This window comes from Macrosteles quadrilineatus, unplaced genomic scaffold (genome assembly GCF_028750875.1).
Source record: "Macrosteles quadrilineatus isolate MER2022 unplaced genomic scaffold, UCM_ALF_1.0 Scaffold_1__1_contigs__length_201487025, whole genome shotgun sequence".
NCBI lineage: Eukaryota > Metazoa > Arthropoda > Insecta > Hemiptera > Cicadellidae > Macrosteles > Macrosteles quadrilineatus.
Window position 1 is genome coordinate 41,422,194 of NW_026542594.1, and position 16,196 is coordinate 41,438,389.

The 16,196-nt window shown below is 36.3% G+C and overlaps 1 protein-coding gene across 1 annotated transcript in view; it reads right to left on the reverse strand.

The window, feature by feature from the left end:
* The window catches only part of LOC128996383 (replication factor C subunit 2), a 96,406-nt gene that overhangs the window by 65,747 nt on the left and 14,463 nt on the right, over positions 1–16,196 (reverse strand). The window contains exons 2-3 of the mRNA XM_054421685.1: positions 9,865–9,976; positions 7,592–7,675 (exon numbers count right to left, since the gene is read on the reverse strand). Coding sequence (XP_054277660.1) covers positions 7,592–7,675; positions 9,865–9,976 — 196 coding nt within the window. The remainder of the gene's footprint in view (positions 1–7,591; positions 7,676–9,864; positions 9,977–16,196) is intronic.

The following is a 16,196-nucleotide window of genomic DNA, read 5'->3' on the forward strand; positions in this document are numbered from 1 at the left end:
TTATTTTTATTTTTAGGAAAAATTAAATATTATTTACGGTGTTAGTTACAGGGTAAATTCAACTTATGAATTTTACGTAAGCATAAACAAATACTTCCAATATAATAAACTCTAAAATTGTGTAAATATTACACCTCAAATGTTGTCAATATCTTCACCAAAACCCAAAACTAACTCAGGGTGTATACTATTTTTTTTAATTGAAATATCAGGTTTTTTCCAGGTTTTCAAAGTTTTTCCAGGTTCCCGCTTAGGTATACATCAATATACATTAGGGATGGGCGGGTAGTGTTTTTTTGAGTCGAGTCGAGTAATTAGCCCTAATACTCGAGTATCGAGTCGAGTCGAGTCGAGTAGTTCACGAGAAAATCAACAATTTTATCTTACATATATTCCATCTTCATTTTTACGAACAAAGCATTTCTCAATTCACCAAAAATAGACCTGGTTAAAAACTTTTATACCATATAAAAAACACAATATGTATGTGTATCAAACTTATATTTTGGTGTTAAAGGTTTATTATTAATTGCAAAAAAAATTGCAAAAATATGGAACTTTTAAAATAGGCCTACTGTAAATGTTTGAATTTGACTAAAGCATGAGATCTAATATTTGAGATTAGATATCTGCAAGCTTATAGATTCCAAAAATTCAAAGCTAAAACTCCCAACAGTTTTTTTGTCATGGATATTGGACGAAATATTAACCACTAAATAAATTTTTGAATTGATCTAATATTCATGTTTCCATTTCAACATCAGGATTTTTATTTAAGTGATTGTTGGTATCAAAATTGATGGTTTTTTAGGATTAAAATGTATTAGTAACATATTATCGTTATTGTCTAATTTCTTTCATTTTTTATTGCACTACCCTCCATTACTTGTGTGGCTAAGAGCAACACCAGTCCTAAACTTAAAAGTTCTTTAACACAAATTAATAAACCTTAACTTAAAAGTTCTTTAATTTTAAGTTTAGGTTTATTAAATTTGTGTTTTACAATTAACTAATTAATTAGTTTTTGTTTAAATAACTAAAACTAAGTCTTTCAGAGGTGTTAATAATTTTAGTAATATTTTAGTGTGGAAAGATCGCGTGGTTGAATTATTTTTCATTAGCATGTGTTTAAATACTACACCCAGTTGGTAAACTTTACATAAGCTACATGGTGTATACTAACCAGGAGAACCGGAAAAAAACCGGGGTTTTTGGAGTGATTCCGGAATTTTAATTTTAGGCCCAGTAGAAGATTGCAGTTGTAAAACACGCATTTGCCCCTATCGCAGAAGACTATGATGAAGTTTCCGTAACCGCAGGAGACGACGATGACCGGCCGCGGGAAATATTCATGATTTTGCTGCAATCGCGAACGACAACGAAGACGTTTCTGAGATCTCGGGAGTCAATGATGATGTCTACACGGCCGTGGAAGATTTTCCTGATATTGCCGCTATCAGGGAAGACGATTATCATGTTTCCGTGACCGCCAAAGACAATGATGACGTCTACACAGGCGCAGGATATTTTCGTGATTTTGCCGCGATCGTGGACGACGATTATAATTCGGAACCGTGGGAGACCTACTCGGCCGCAGAAGATTTTCGTGATTTGCCGCGATTGCTGATGACAAAGATGACGTTTCCGTGACTGCAGGAGACGACGATAATGTCTACTATATACCGTGAGAGATGACTAGGATTTTGCCACGATTATGGAAGACTGGGATGACGTTTACGTCATCGTGGAGGTAATCACCGGGATATATTCAGGATTTTGCTGTTATCGTGAGAGATGATGTTTTCGTGGCCTTAAGCAATGATGATAATGAAAATAATTACTTCAATAAGGATATTATTTTTTCAGCACTAGCTCACTGAAATTTTCTGAACTTTTAGAAACATACAAATGTGATGTGTATTAGGGGTGGGCGAGTACTCGACTGTCGAGTAATTACACGAGTAGTTGGCAATACTCGACAGTCGAGTCGAGTAGTTAAAGATACTCGTGACTCGAGTCGAGTAGTAGAAGTTAAGCCGATTTCGTTATTTTCATTGATATTTGACAAATAAATAGTAAGAAAGGAAAATGTTTGAGTTTTATTTAATCCCTTACTTAACCCCTTTAAATATTGACATACTAGGCCTACTAATAATAGGCAACCTAGACATCGCTTGCGTCATGTCATCCATTTCACTGACAGCGACAGCGCCGACAGCTGAGCTGACACAGGGTGATAGGCAGTGGTGTAGGTGTACGAGTGCCATGCATCGAATCCCAATTCGATCCAGCATGCATCAAAATCCCGATGCATCGATTACGTCACGATACAGCTCTACTAGTATACAGGGATGATTCGATTATCGTCATTGATACCACCGATACTTGGACATTGGTATGGTATCGGTACCAAGACTCGATTGTCAAAAGTCGATTCCGATGATACCGACATCCGACAGGGATAAATATTTTATTTTAACATTTATTTACTGTATAGCTACAGTATTAGTTTTGTCATCACGGTTAAAAATTTTCATAGCCAACTTAGAAACTATCTAGTTCAAAACAGCGACGGTGCCGGTGACATTGTTTAGCTTCAGCATTGCACAACACAATCTACGAATCTACATTTCAAGATGTCAGACTCAACTCAAGAGACAACCGGCGCGCGAATGTCCTGCCAACACGAAATTAATTACACTAAACAATGTCTGTATCAATAAGTCAGACATTTAGATGTATTATTTTAATTTTTAGTACAAAATAAATAATCTAAACACGTCGAAATCTTCAGTTTAATAATCCCTGTATTATACGCATCATTAGAAAAATTATATTCAACCATTAAACTTTAACATCGTCGTATGGTTAGGCTTGCTTTATATTGCGCCAAAAAGTAGATCCATATTTTGATCTGTACTATCTACCTGATTAAAGAGTTTAGTGAAGTTTTAAGTGCTACTATAACATAATGTATTTATTGAAAAATATTATAAGCCTTAGTCCGTGTCGATTTTGTAATGATAAAACGATTGGTGAATGTTGACAATAAAAGTATGTAACAACAGTTCTCATTGGTCAGGAGGCGTCAGTGCACTACCATGTCAGCCAATCGACTTTCGTGTTTCAATAGAGCAAATGACGATTGCTTTGACATCGTTTAATGTTTTATGGTGGGTGGAAAGGGTACCGATAAATATCGTGATTCGAGATCCGATATGTAGGACGTGTTTGTTTATAAATAATGAGTATTTAAGTATAAAAAACTAGGTTACAGACAGGTTCAAAACTTCGATTGTTCCGATCCATTGTTGACACCCCTACACGGAGGTTATAGTGACGTGCATAAGGGCCAGGCAGGCCGGTTCACAGTGAATCCACTCTGCCGAACCTTGTTCTTGGTATAATCGGGAACATAGTCAAACACTTTTGTTACTAAATAAAACTATGAAATGTTTGTTAAAAGCACTCTTTTGGTCTTTTGGAGATTTTAGTCCCAAAACATAATCTTTATTGTAGGCTAAAAGTAAAACCTATCTATTGTCATACTTTTCTCCACAGACGTCGACATAGGCTATTATGCAATGTCTTTAAAAAAATACCAGGGTTTCAGTCAAAATACTTTTGTAAACATTGACAATGTGCTGTTTTAGCACAGTTCATTCCTTGATCACGATCGTTTTTACTCACTAGAGAAAAAGACTCTCCTTACAAAATGTATTTGTAGGCCAAGATGTTTGTAATTTTTTTAATGTATAACTGCAATTGCTTTTAAAAAGAAATACAAAAACTGACAAATGACTTAGATTAATACTTTAAAAGTTAAGCCTATTTATAAATTAGAGGAAACTTCATTAGATCTCATCATAGTCAAATTCAAACATTTACAGTATTTCAAAATAATTAACACTCTTGTGTAATGGAAATCTGCAAGCGACTGAGGCTGAGGGTGAGGGAGGGCATGTGAACCAGGCTTTAGAACAAGGACAAATTCTGCCAAACTTTCTCTTTTCCTCCCCCATGTCCCGTTAGACGGTGGGTGGGGCTTCACACAATAAACAGTTCATTCATTCACAGTAGAGAAGAGTTTTTGTGGCAGTGACTTATGTCTCTTGTCTGCTCTTCAAGTTCACACATCTGGACTTCTTTAAAACAATTATAAGTGATAATCTTTATTAAAAATAAGTGAAAAACTGTTGACATTTTCAAGGGAAAAAAGTTGAGAAATAAAAGTGTTAAAAATATTGTTTGATTAGTTATTCTGTATTTCAAAAATATCCTCATTTATGATTATGTTTTCAGCTAGACTTGGTGACTTTTTCATAGTTAAACAAATTTTGAAGATATATAATTAGTGAGAAAATGTCATTATATAGGAAGTTAGTTTTTACTCACTTGGGGGGAAAAACTTACCTTACAAAGAGTATTTGTAGACCAAGATGTAGGCTAGGTAGTAATAAAAAAAAATTATAAACTAATGAGTTAACTAAGACAATTTCATGGAATTTCAAATAAATACAAAAACTAAGAAATGACTTAGATAAATACTTATAAGCCTATTTATAAATTAGAGGAAACTTTATTTTAAGGGTGTCTAGTTTATTTCCATTATAAAATTTAAGACTAATTCCAGACTTTTCAAGACTAATTCTAGATTTTTCAAGACTAGTTTTTTCAACAATTAGTGGGTGTTGATACAAAAATGTATCGATTCGCGATTCTTGATACCGACACTAATACTACACCAACCCCTGTCTATGTCATAAAGTAGTATTATGATAATGTGGTGTTTTCAAGTAAAGAATAATGCAGCAATAACAAATTCTAACTATAAAATTTGGTTTTTTTTATCATGAAATATTCCGCGTACCGTACGTTTAGACATCATCATTGACTGCAGCGGTTACAGAAACGACATCGTCGTCGTCCGCAATCGCGACAAAATCATGAACATTTCCCCCTGCCGAGCAGATACCATCGTCGTCTCACGCGGTCACGGAAACTTCATCGTCGTCTCCCGCGGTCATGGAAACGTCATCGTCATCTCCCGCGGTCACGGAAACGTCATCGTCATCTCCCGCGGTCACGGAAACGTCATCGTCATCTCCCGCAGTCATGGAAACGTCGTCGTCGTCGTCCGCGATCGCGGCAAAATCATGAACATTTCCGCGGCTGTTTAGACATCACCGTCATCTCCCGCGGTCACGGAAACGTTATCGTCGTCGTCCGCGATCACGGCAAAATCATGAACATTTCCCGCGGCCGTGTGGACATCATCGTCGTCTCCCACGGTCACGGAAACGTCATCGTCATCTCCCGCGGTCACGGAAACGTCATCGTCGTCGTCCACGATCGCAACAAAATCATGAACATTTTCCGCGGCCGAGCAGATATCATCGTCGTCTCCCGCGGTCACGGAAACGTCATCGTCGTCTCCCACTGTCAAAGAAACGTCATCGTCGTCTCTCGTGGTTTCGGAAACGTTATCGTCGTCGTCCGCGATCACGGCAAAATCATGAACATTTCCCGCGGCCGTGTAGACATCATCGTCGTCTCCCGTGGTCACGGAAACGTCATCGTCATCTCCCGCGGTCACGGAAACGACATCGTCGTCGTCCGCGATCGCGACAAAATCATGAACATTTCCCCCGGCCCAGCAGATACCATCGTCGTCTCCCACGGTCACGGAAACGTCATCGTCATCTCCTGCGGTCACAGAAACGTCATCGTCGTCGTCCACGATCGCGACAAAATCATGAACATTTCCCGCGGCCGAGCAGATATCATCGTCGTCTCCCGCGGTCACAAAAACGTCATCGTCGTCTCCCGCTGTCAAAGAAACGTCATCGTCGTCTCTCGTGGTTTCGGAAACGTTATCGTCGTCGTCCGCGATCACGGCAAAATTATGAACATTTCCCGCGGCCGTGTAGACATCATCGTCGTCTCCCGCGGTCACGGAAACGTCATCGTCGTCGTCCACGATCGCGACAAAATCATGAACATTTCCCGCGGCCGAGCAGATATCATCGTCGTCTCCCGCGGTCACGGTAACGTCATCGTCGTCTCCCGCTGTCACAGAAACGTCTTCGTCGTCTCTCGTGGTTTCGGAAACGTCATCGTCGTCGTCCACTATCGCGGCAAAATCGTGAACATTTCCCGAGGCTGTGTAGACATCATCATCATTGGCTTTCGCAGTTACGTAAACGCAAGACGACGATCGCGCCAAAATCATGAAAATTCCCGACTTTGTAATCAAATTTAAGACTAAATCCCGACTTTTCAAGACCATTTTGAAATTCAATACTAATTCCCGACTTTCCCGATTTTCCCGACTACTAGACACCCTGCAAAACCAAAACTTGCCCAAAGTTTTGATAGTTTTGAGATTTGTGGTTTGGTTTCACACATCAATAGAGAGGCTAAATTATATATCTTTATGATGGTCCTACTACTACAAGGTATCCGAAAAATAATGCCGGGATTTTAAACGGTCAGTACTTGGGAAAATAACTAAATGATTTGAATGTCAAATTAGAGTTGAAATAACTATGTTTTGTTTCCCATGTAACGAGGTAAGAGACGTTGAATTTGGCATGTGCAAAACAGATCCTGATGCCTGACACCAGTACGATGTTTACGGTGTAACACAAGGTGCAGTATGTTCTGTTGTTCACTTAGTTTCAATCGTGAGTTTTTTAGTAAGAGGCGTCGGTTTAGATTTACGTATGGAGGGTAAAATTCACACGATTATAAAGCAATTTGTTGCAGGATTAACCAGTTTTGTGACACAGGAAGTGTTTTTAAAAGAACCTGTCCGGACAAAAACAAGTGATGACAAAGTCAAAGAAATCTGACAATTCTTCATCAGAAGCCTGAAAAAATTGATGCCCGACAAAGTCTTCAGTTAAATATACCTAAATCAACACTCCACAATGCTATTCGTAAAATATGGAGACTTGATGCCTACAAAATTCAGATGCCTTCAAAGACGTCAGATTAAACTTGTCGATGACCCTAAGCGTACAGAAGATTGATGACAATTTGAATTTTATTAAATGAAACGTATTATTATATGGGGAAAAAACTTTGTTCTTTTCCCTTCAATTGAAAGTCCAAATTGTTCAATTATTTTTAATAGTCCTCAAGTAACGGCCATTCCTAATCCCAGAATTTTTTTTTTTTTTTTTTTTTGAGATCATTTATTAATTTCAACTAGAGACATAAAACTAATAATAGCTTTAAATAGTACAGATCATATTACAGTTTAGAATACTATCAATTCATTCAGGAATGAATCACTAAAGCTTAAAATACTGAGTGGAAATGATTGGTGACCTTTAAAAAGGTGGACCAAATTGGCTTATCTTTAGCTAATTTACGGAAACCTAGCAGCCTTTACCAGTGCTTGATTTGCGGCGGAATGCGACAGAATGTGGCAAAACGCTATTCCGGTACCCTCTCTTTCGAAAAGATAAAAATATTGGAATAAATAGGTACTAATCACATTAAACAGGTTACAGTTCTGGCACCTATTTTCATACAAATCAAGCACTGGCCTTTACGAATAATAGAGTGAGACCTAAGAACTTACCTGTTCTTTTTCACATATTTCATTGATTTTTCCTAGTAGTTGGGCATCACTTAGTTTGTTGTATCTCAAAATACAGCATCGGGACTAGAAGCATTAATATTTTGTTAGAAATCTGTTGAAATCATATCATGACAATAAATACACGTGGGACCTACGAGCACCGGTGATGAAATTATTAGCCTTTTACACTTTTATTTGATAAATAATAACACATTTTTCAATATAAAATATCACCAAAGGATAAACTAACCTATTATAAAACGATAATTAGTACCTAACAGTAATGTGTAACTATAATGTAGTCAGAAGTAGTGTTTATATGTCTTTTGGGATTATTTTGTAGAAAAATTGACTTGTTTTTCAAACTAATGGAAAATGTATTCATTGGAAAAAGGGGTTAAGTAATAAAAGTAAAAATATTCCTTAGCTAAACCCCATAAAAGTTTAACCCTCCAAAAAAACCAGGGTTTATGTAGGTTTATGTTTATAGGATGTTTGTAAGAAATTACATTAAAATCGGATAAATACAAACATATTACATGTAGATATTTAATAACAATTAATACATAAATAAACATAAAAACTAGAGTACCCTTTTTGTCCTTTTTTATTGAGTATTGAATAGAAATTAATTCAGGACCATTTTACTTTTTCCTTTTGATGTCCCCAGAGGCCAATAACAACATCCACTATAGGCCTATATATAAATGAGGACATCAAAACTATCAAAGAGTGAAGAGGTCTTGGGTCTAACTCTTACTATGAGACCTATGGCAATTGCTTATTCCCTACCCGGGAAATTCACTGATATTCCCAGGTAATTCACTAAAAGCACTTAACACCAGAGTTCCAAGATGCGGATGATTTACTTCTATAGCCTACTTATCTTTTAAAGAGTTTTAAAAGTGTCTCTATTCAAGATCTTTAAAATCAATTAATACACTAAAGTTGCCTAAAAATTAGTGATGGTCAGATCCGGATATCGGACTACCGGATCCGCCGGATCCAAGCTAGAACCGGCACCCCATCGGATCCAAAAAATTCTGGATCTTGGGCTGGATCCGGTTTCGAAGGATCCGATTTTTTCCCAATTTTTTTACTAACACAAAGCTGTCTGTGTCCATGTACGCTCATCCGGACTAATGTGGCGGACGTCCGGTCCGGATTACGAAAAATCTGGACTATCGAGAGTCGAGCAAATACACAGTACTGTATATAGCTGTTTTTTCTATTTTGTTCCAGGTCCACAGTAAGATATTTGTGCATATGCACTTCCACCGGTAATAATTTTACCGCCGAATTTTGTTCCAGGTCCTCAGTAATGATGCTAATGATGATGATAATATGCACTTCCACCGGTAATAATTTTTACCGCCGTGTTATTCGGTTAATCGGTCTTGTACATGGATACATACAGCTTTGTGTTAGTAAAAAAATAGGGAAAAAATCGGTCTTGTATGCCTGGATCGCCCCTTGTTTATCTCTTCCTTAAATTTGTTTCCAGGTCTACAGTACTGATAGCCGGGTATGTGAAACTCTACAGGTAAAATACCCTGTGTCTGTATACAAGAAGATTATCTGTGTCCATACAGGGTGAATAAAAATGTCAAGACTCCCCCATCTAATATTTTTCTAAGTTAGAACACAGTATAGTCTTCTTGTACACAGACACAGGATATTTTACCTGTAGAACTTCACATATCCGGCTATCAGTACTGTGGACCTGGAACGAATTTAAGCAAGAGATTAACAAGAGGTGATCCAGGCATATATAAATTGGATGCTGCATGCAAAAACCACGATATAGCATTCTCAAGATCGAACTATAGTAATATATACCCACCCAGATACATTTTTGGTGGTCATGCAAACTTAGGACAAAGTTTCAACAGTATTAACAGTATTTTATGATTTTGAAAAGTGTTAGTGTCCCCAAAAAATGAGGGATTATGGGCTCAACTGGAGATAACTCTATATATAACATGTATTAACCTTTGAACATTACCAATTTAATTTTAAACAGTATGATTTAAATTGGCATTCTGTTAATTACGTTTTTTTTTTTACCCGCCCTTATGACCGTGTGTATCTGGATCCGAAGATCCGGATCTGAATTTTTCAAGATCCGACATTTTCTTGGATCCGCCCATCACTACAAAAAATATGTCAATTTTTAGTCAACCCTAACTACTACTTAATGAGGGACTTTTTCAGGATTTCTTGGCTAAATAAAAAAATTTGAATAGTCAAGAGATTGTTCAAATCCAACAGACCTGGATAGGCTCTATGATTTTCTCACTGTTATTGCAGGCAAGGGCGAATCTTGTGGTGTGGCTGTATATCTCCATTGTACGGCGCAAGGCTTGCTGGGCTCCATCAGTCATGCTGAGAACAAAACAACATCTATTGTAATTAAAATTATAAATATATTCCAGAGTCAAACTAATCAAAACTAATTGTAGGCCTAAACCAACCCCTTTTACGATTACCAAATTGTTTATGTTAACCTTAAATGTTGTAAAATTTATTACAAAATTAAAACAATGATCCTGCTGATTATATATGTTTTAGCAGTCACAGAAATGTCTGCTATTATCTACTGTGGTTGCGGCCAGACCCGTGATCATCTACCGCAACTGTGTTCTTTTCTAGTGTACAAGGCGGCTTTAGGAAATAACCAATGATATATTGTTAATTATGGTTGAACAATTGGCCATTGGATACTGGCCCATGTTGCGAATTTTTTGGTTCCATACAAAATTCACATTAAATTCTTGGTTATCAAAACTTCTGCATAATTCCCAGGTCTTTCTGTTTACAAGTCAGCTGGACACTAATATTAGTATTTCAGAACACCTGCCTTTGCTTCGAACCTAGGATTAGCGAGGTTTGACCAATTCTGATGTACTGGTACTGAATCATTTTTAATCCAAAAGGATTATCAATTTTTAAGAAAAATTATAAAGCAGGTAGTATGTAATGAAGTGTGAAGGGATTTTGTAACAGTTGAGTTGTATTCCCATAATATGCATGAAGTCAGAGTAAAATAATATATGATATGACCTTAAAAAATTGTAAGAAGAAGTTTTATGGTTTCATTTTATAGTGTTGAGGGTGTGCAGAGTGACATACTAAAAGTTAATGAAAATCGGTCCACGGGAAAACCCCTAAAATCACAATTTAAAATGGCGGCTTTTCCCAACATTGAAAAAATTAAATAGTTACCACATGCATTTTTTATGCACATTTTTCGAGAAATCAACTTGGGACCAGCCCCGATATTAATTGGGTGGTTAGTACTTCATTTCGATAGGGAATATGTTTTTGGCCGACATCTTGGATCCGCCATATTGGATATAAATACAATTTTGTAAATGGAATGATAGTGTTGTGACAAAATATACACTGGAAGGCAGTCAGTTGCACCCCCAATATATTTCAAGACTATGATATACAGTCTAACCTTGATATAACGAACCTCGATATAACAAATTCCTTGATATAACGAATTTTTTTGAATCCCCTAGAACTCTCCATAAGACACAATGTATGTCTTACCTCTACATAACGAACAAACTATATCAACGACCTTGATTTAACGAATTTTTCATGATCCCGGCTAAAATAAGACACCTAAATATAACGAATTTATCATTGTCAGAACCTCTACATAGCGAATTTAACCTCTACTTAACGAATTTTCTGCGTCCCTCCCTCGATACAACGAACCCCCCACCCCCATTATTATTTTTGAAAAATCAGTTTCTTTATCAAATTAAATGGAAAGGCGACGTCATCGCTCGCGCTAACATTTGTCTGCTCCATTTTAACTCATCGCTGTCTGCTGTCGTAGCTGCATGCGCGCTATGTTCGCATCTGAGAACTGATTTCATTCACTGAGGACTATTGACGGCGTAATGTGTAGTAAGCTGTGATTGGGTGATAAGTAAATATGGTGAATTGTACAATTTTTGGATGAAGAAAAACCTAAGAAAGAAAAAAATAGAAGAACAAAGCAAAGAGAAAGAATAGAAACATCGTTATCTTAACATTCCTTTTACGAGTGTTTTTATTATCTTTAAGTTGGCTATGATTATACACTTTTATAACGACTTATCATCTAATAATTTTATTATTTTCAATACGATTTGTTTAAACTAAGGCAACACCAATTCCATAGTTGATGATTATTACAGTATTGACATTCCTCTGTTGTGATTTAAAGCAGTACTGTAGCACCACTAGCTACCGGCCTATCACGATCAGTAGCTTACTCGGTACAGTTTTGTTTTGTTCTTTACGTGGTTTATTGCTATACAATACAGTGTTTGGATAGGTTTTAGGTGGGTTAGAGAAAGCTGTGATTTTAAACTTTTACAGTTTGTAACCTGTACCAAGGTCAATGACTAGAAATGTCATGATTGCGCAATATTAAAGATTCCTACCCTTTAGTACACCAGATAATCGAGGTTCTACATTACAATGTAAACAGTGTACTGTAAAGTATTGTAGACTATGCTACTTAAATTGTGTTTTAATGAGATCAAATCACGACCTATATTGACTGATGCTGGTTCCAAACCTCGACTTAGCGAAATTCCTTTAAACCTAACCTCAATATAACGAACCTCGTTTTAACGAAATCCTTGATATAACGAATATTCAGTTCGGTCCCTTCAGATTCGTTATACCGAGGTTGAACTGTATATATATATTATATATTGGTTAATATATTAAGCCTAGACATTTCTGAACGTATATATCTCTTTTTTTCTTAAAAATACAAAAATATAATTACGTAAAAACTGCTAAGCTAATGCAGTCACCTCCGCATTTGCATGGGAAAGCCAGTCACGTAAAATTTGTGCTGCTAAGCCAGTCACTATATATTTTAGGCTAGGATTATACTAGGACGCTGGCGTCCGAGAGGCCAGCGTCCGGGACGCTAACGGGGCATTAAATCAAATGGGGGCGATTATACTATGGATGCTAGCGTCGGATGCTAAAAAGAGCCACCGGACGCTCGAAGCTATTACCGTAGGTGACATGGTAAGACTTAGGCCCGGGACCGATTTACTTTTTCATTTTGATGTCCCCAGAGGCCATTAACACCACCCGTTCGTATAGATTTAAATATTATATGTCTGTAAATGCGATAACTGGAGTAACTTTTGTCCTATTTTGAAGAAATTCTGTTTTAAGGTGAGGGGTGGGATAAACTTGAATGAGTTCGCGAACCAGCATGAACAGACCTTGGGAACGGGGTTTTATGTGCTAAAAAAGGGGCTTGTCATTTTTGACCCATAAAACTGAAAAATTCCCAATTTCTCTCTAGACAATTTTAATGAGCTTAAAAACAAATGATTTAGTATATTTAAGTGTTTTTGTACTGTTATTAGTTATGGAGAAATTTCAAAAAAAGAGTATATTAAAAATTGTCATGTTATTCTTATAGAAAATGTGGTTATGTGTTGGAATTTGCTTGTGTATGGATATATTTTGATTAAACTTGGACGATTTGTTTTATACTATGCTAATAATACAGTATTTTACTAAAAACACACTTTATTAGCCCCCTTTAAGCATCAAACCTTGGTACTCGTTAAACTTAATGTTATTTAAATAGATATAAACAAAAAGTGACTAAACATTGAAATAAAATGGCAGTCAGAGAGGCTAGCATCCCAACACAAATCACGTCATTTTTCGGCTCGAGGTGGGACGCTAGCCTCTCGGACGCCAGCATCCCGGACGCCAGCGTCCTAGTATAATCCTAGCCTTACCGCATAGGTACCACTGGAATCCAGTCAATGAAAATCCACACGGGTATCCCATCACTTCAGTCAATTTCACCCCGGCCCTTCTACTTTGTAATATTTATTTGTTCTACAAGCATGAAAATCCGCACCTCAACCAAACAGATTATGCTTCAGGCATTGAGCACTCTCATAACCAATCTTTCGCGCTTCATTTTAATTTGTTGTCTTCCAGATTACTTAACAATTAATATTCTACAGGTTAAATACCTAAATGCCCATGTAATCTTTGGTCGTCTTAATGGCGATCGGTCCTTCCAACTGTGAATACAAATATGTACCAAGCTAATTCGCAAGCGCAAGGGGGGGGGGGGAATTTATTGCTTTATATTCGCACAAGTATTGTTGAGTCCTTGAGGCAAGCGGCCATCTTGGATAATTTCAAGCAGCTACTGAATTTATCGTCCAAAACAATTTTTTCAAACACCAAAGTGATATAAATATCTAATATAATGTGGGATTAGAAATGTTCTTTGTAGTTTTGAATTATTCTTCAAGGGAGTCCATGAAAGCTAACAGACATCTTGGAAAAAGGCCAACTAATACGAAAACAATATCCTGTGTTGCGCGGGCCGTAGCACACAAATAGTTTTCCCGCCTCAAACAATCAAAGGGCGGGTGGAACAAGGCAAAATTCTTGTCTCTCTTGCGGCGAGAGGCAGCGGCGAGCCTAACCCTAACGGGTTCCATTGATGGGCTACCGACCGACCTGGGGTACAACCTTAGCGACTAGCGAGCCACTGGATGGTTGAAGGTTTGGCCGGTTATTTCCAACTTATTGTTGGTTCTCGAGCTTACTGAGCTCGTTGTACAGTGAAATCTTACTTCCATATTTCATATGGCCACAATCAAAGCGAATTTTACAAGAAAGAATGAAGATATAGACTCAGTGATGTGTGGTTACTTAATCAAATCATGTTCCTTGATTGTTTGTACTTTTATAAGAGCCAATAATCAATCAACTTATATTTTCTTTATTTTTCGATTTATTATCTATATTATAAATTCAAGAGGTAGCCCTATACCTAGTTAACACATATAGGCCTACCGATTCCTTTTAACATGTTTTCTTTGAGTTTCGCCCCATGGGATTCCAAAGTTTCACAATGTTTACATTTTTGAAGAATGTAGATAACAGAACGTTAAATGAAGTCGGCTGTAAATGCAGTGTTCTGATTTTACGGTTCCAAAAGTAGAAACGATTTGAATTGTGAAACTTTTAATTTTTGCTACGAGCCTGTTAATTGGAGATAGTGACCTTCTTAATTTAAGGAAGTAAACGTATTAACATGACGTTGTAGGGTTACTAAATTATTTCTTGCTAGCAACCTTACACTTGATTTAGATTGATATAAAGTTAATAAAATATTTTCTTGGAGGTAATTAATAAAATAATATTCATAATTTCTTCATGCTTTGAAATTTATTAAGTAAAAATAAATCTTCCTTTACATTTTATAATCTTTACTTGAAAAGGGGTTGTTACAAACATTTTACTTCAAAACAATTAAAATGGTAAAATTCTTCATTAATACTTCAAATATGTCAAATACGTCAAATACGTCAAATACGTCAACCCTAAAAAGAACCAAAAGTAATTAATACTCTACTTTAAATACACTTCTTTAAAGAGCAAATTATTTCAAGATAAAAAGGTACCTATACTAAAAAAACATCAAACAAATTGGTTACAAAATGATAAATATGGCATGTTTACAAAAATTAGGTTTAGCAAGGCAAATGAATATATCTACTTGAAACTTACTTACCCAAAAGGGGGAATTTTAAAATTACAACAAATTTTATGCTAGTCACATGCATCAAACTACTACTTCACAAGGACAGACAGTTAGAGAATGAGCATGCAACTTAGAAAAAGCATGCTGACTGTGCACTGTTCTCTGATTGGCTAAAATTCACAACTTCTGGAACATTCCAGCCAATCAGATCACATCACCTTGCTTCAACCTGTACAGTGATTTTCATAGAATATTCCTGTTATAGACTTTCAAGTTAAATTTGGCTTTATTCTGAATTTAATTTAATTTCATAGTTTTACTCAAATAAATAATTTTCTAAAATGTATAAATTGCTTGAATAAAATATTTTAATTTAAGGAAATGTAGTAAAATTGTTTTTTGAAGTTAACAAAAAAAATAGCTAAAATAAAATATTGAAAAAATAAAATGCTACAAATTTCCTCTCTCCAAGTTTTTTGTTAACTCAACAACTAAAATTTTACAAACCATCAAAATTACATTCGATAAAAAGGAAACCGTTTATAAAACCAAGTAAAGTTCATTCTTCAAAATAAATAGACATTAGTGCAAATCAGTTCATTTCAAACAAACATCACTATTCTGTGGATGAGTAGTTCAAATAGCCCTCCAAACTGTGGGAAGTGCACAGGAAGTAGGAAGTCTCAAACATTGTCCTGCTACAGTGGTGGGTAATTCCAAAAGTCAAGCAAAACAAGTTTCTTCTACTTGTGTTAACATGCCAAGCCTTATCAGTTCAGCTCTCCAAGCAAGACAAACTCTCAAATACCTTCAACAAACTTTAAACATTCAATTAATACAGTGTATTGCAAGATCTTTAAATGCACAGTTGTGTTTGATGCTTGTTATTCCAAAATCAACTATTAAATAGTAGTAATTCGTTAAAGTTCACAAACTCAGTGTAAGTAACTCAAGTGTGAAAAGTTTCAAGTGAAGTGTGAGTGTGAGAAGTGTTGTAATCAAGTAAGTGTCAACCCCGGGGAAGTGAAGTGTCAAAGTGTTAGAGTCAGT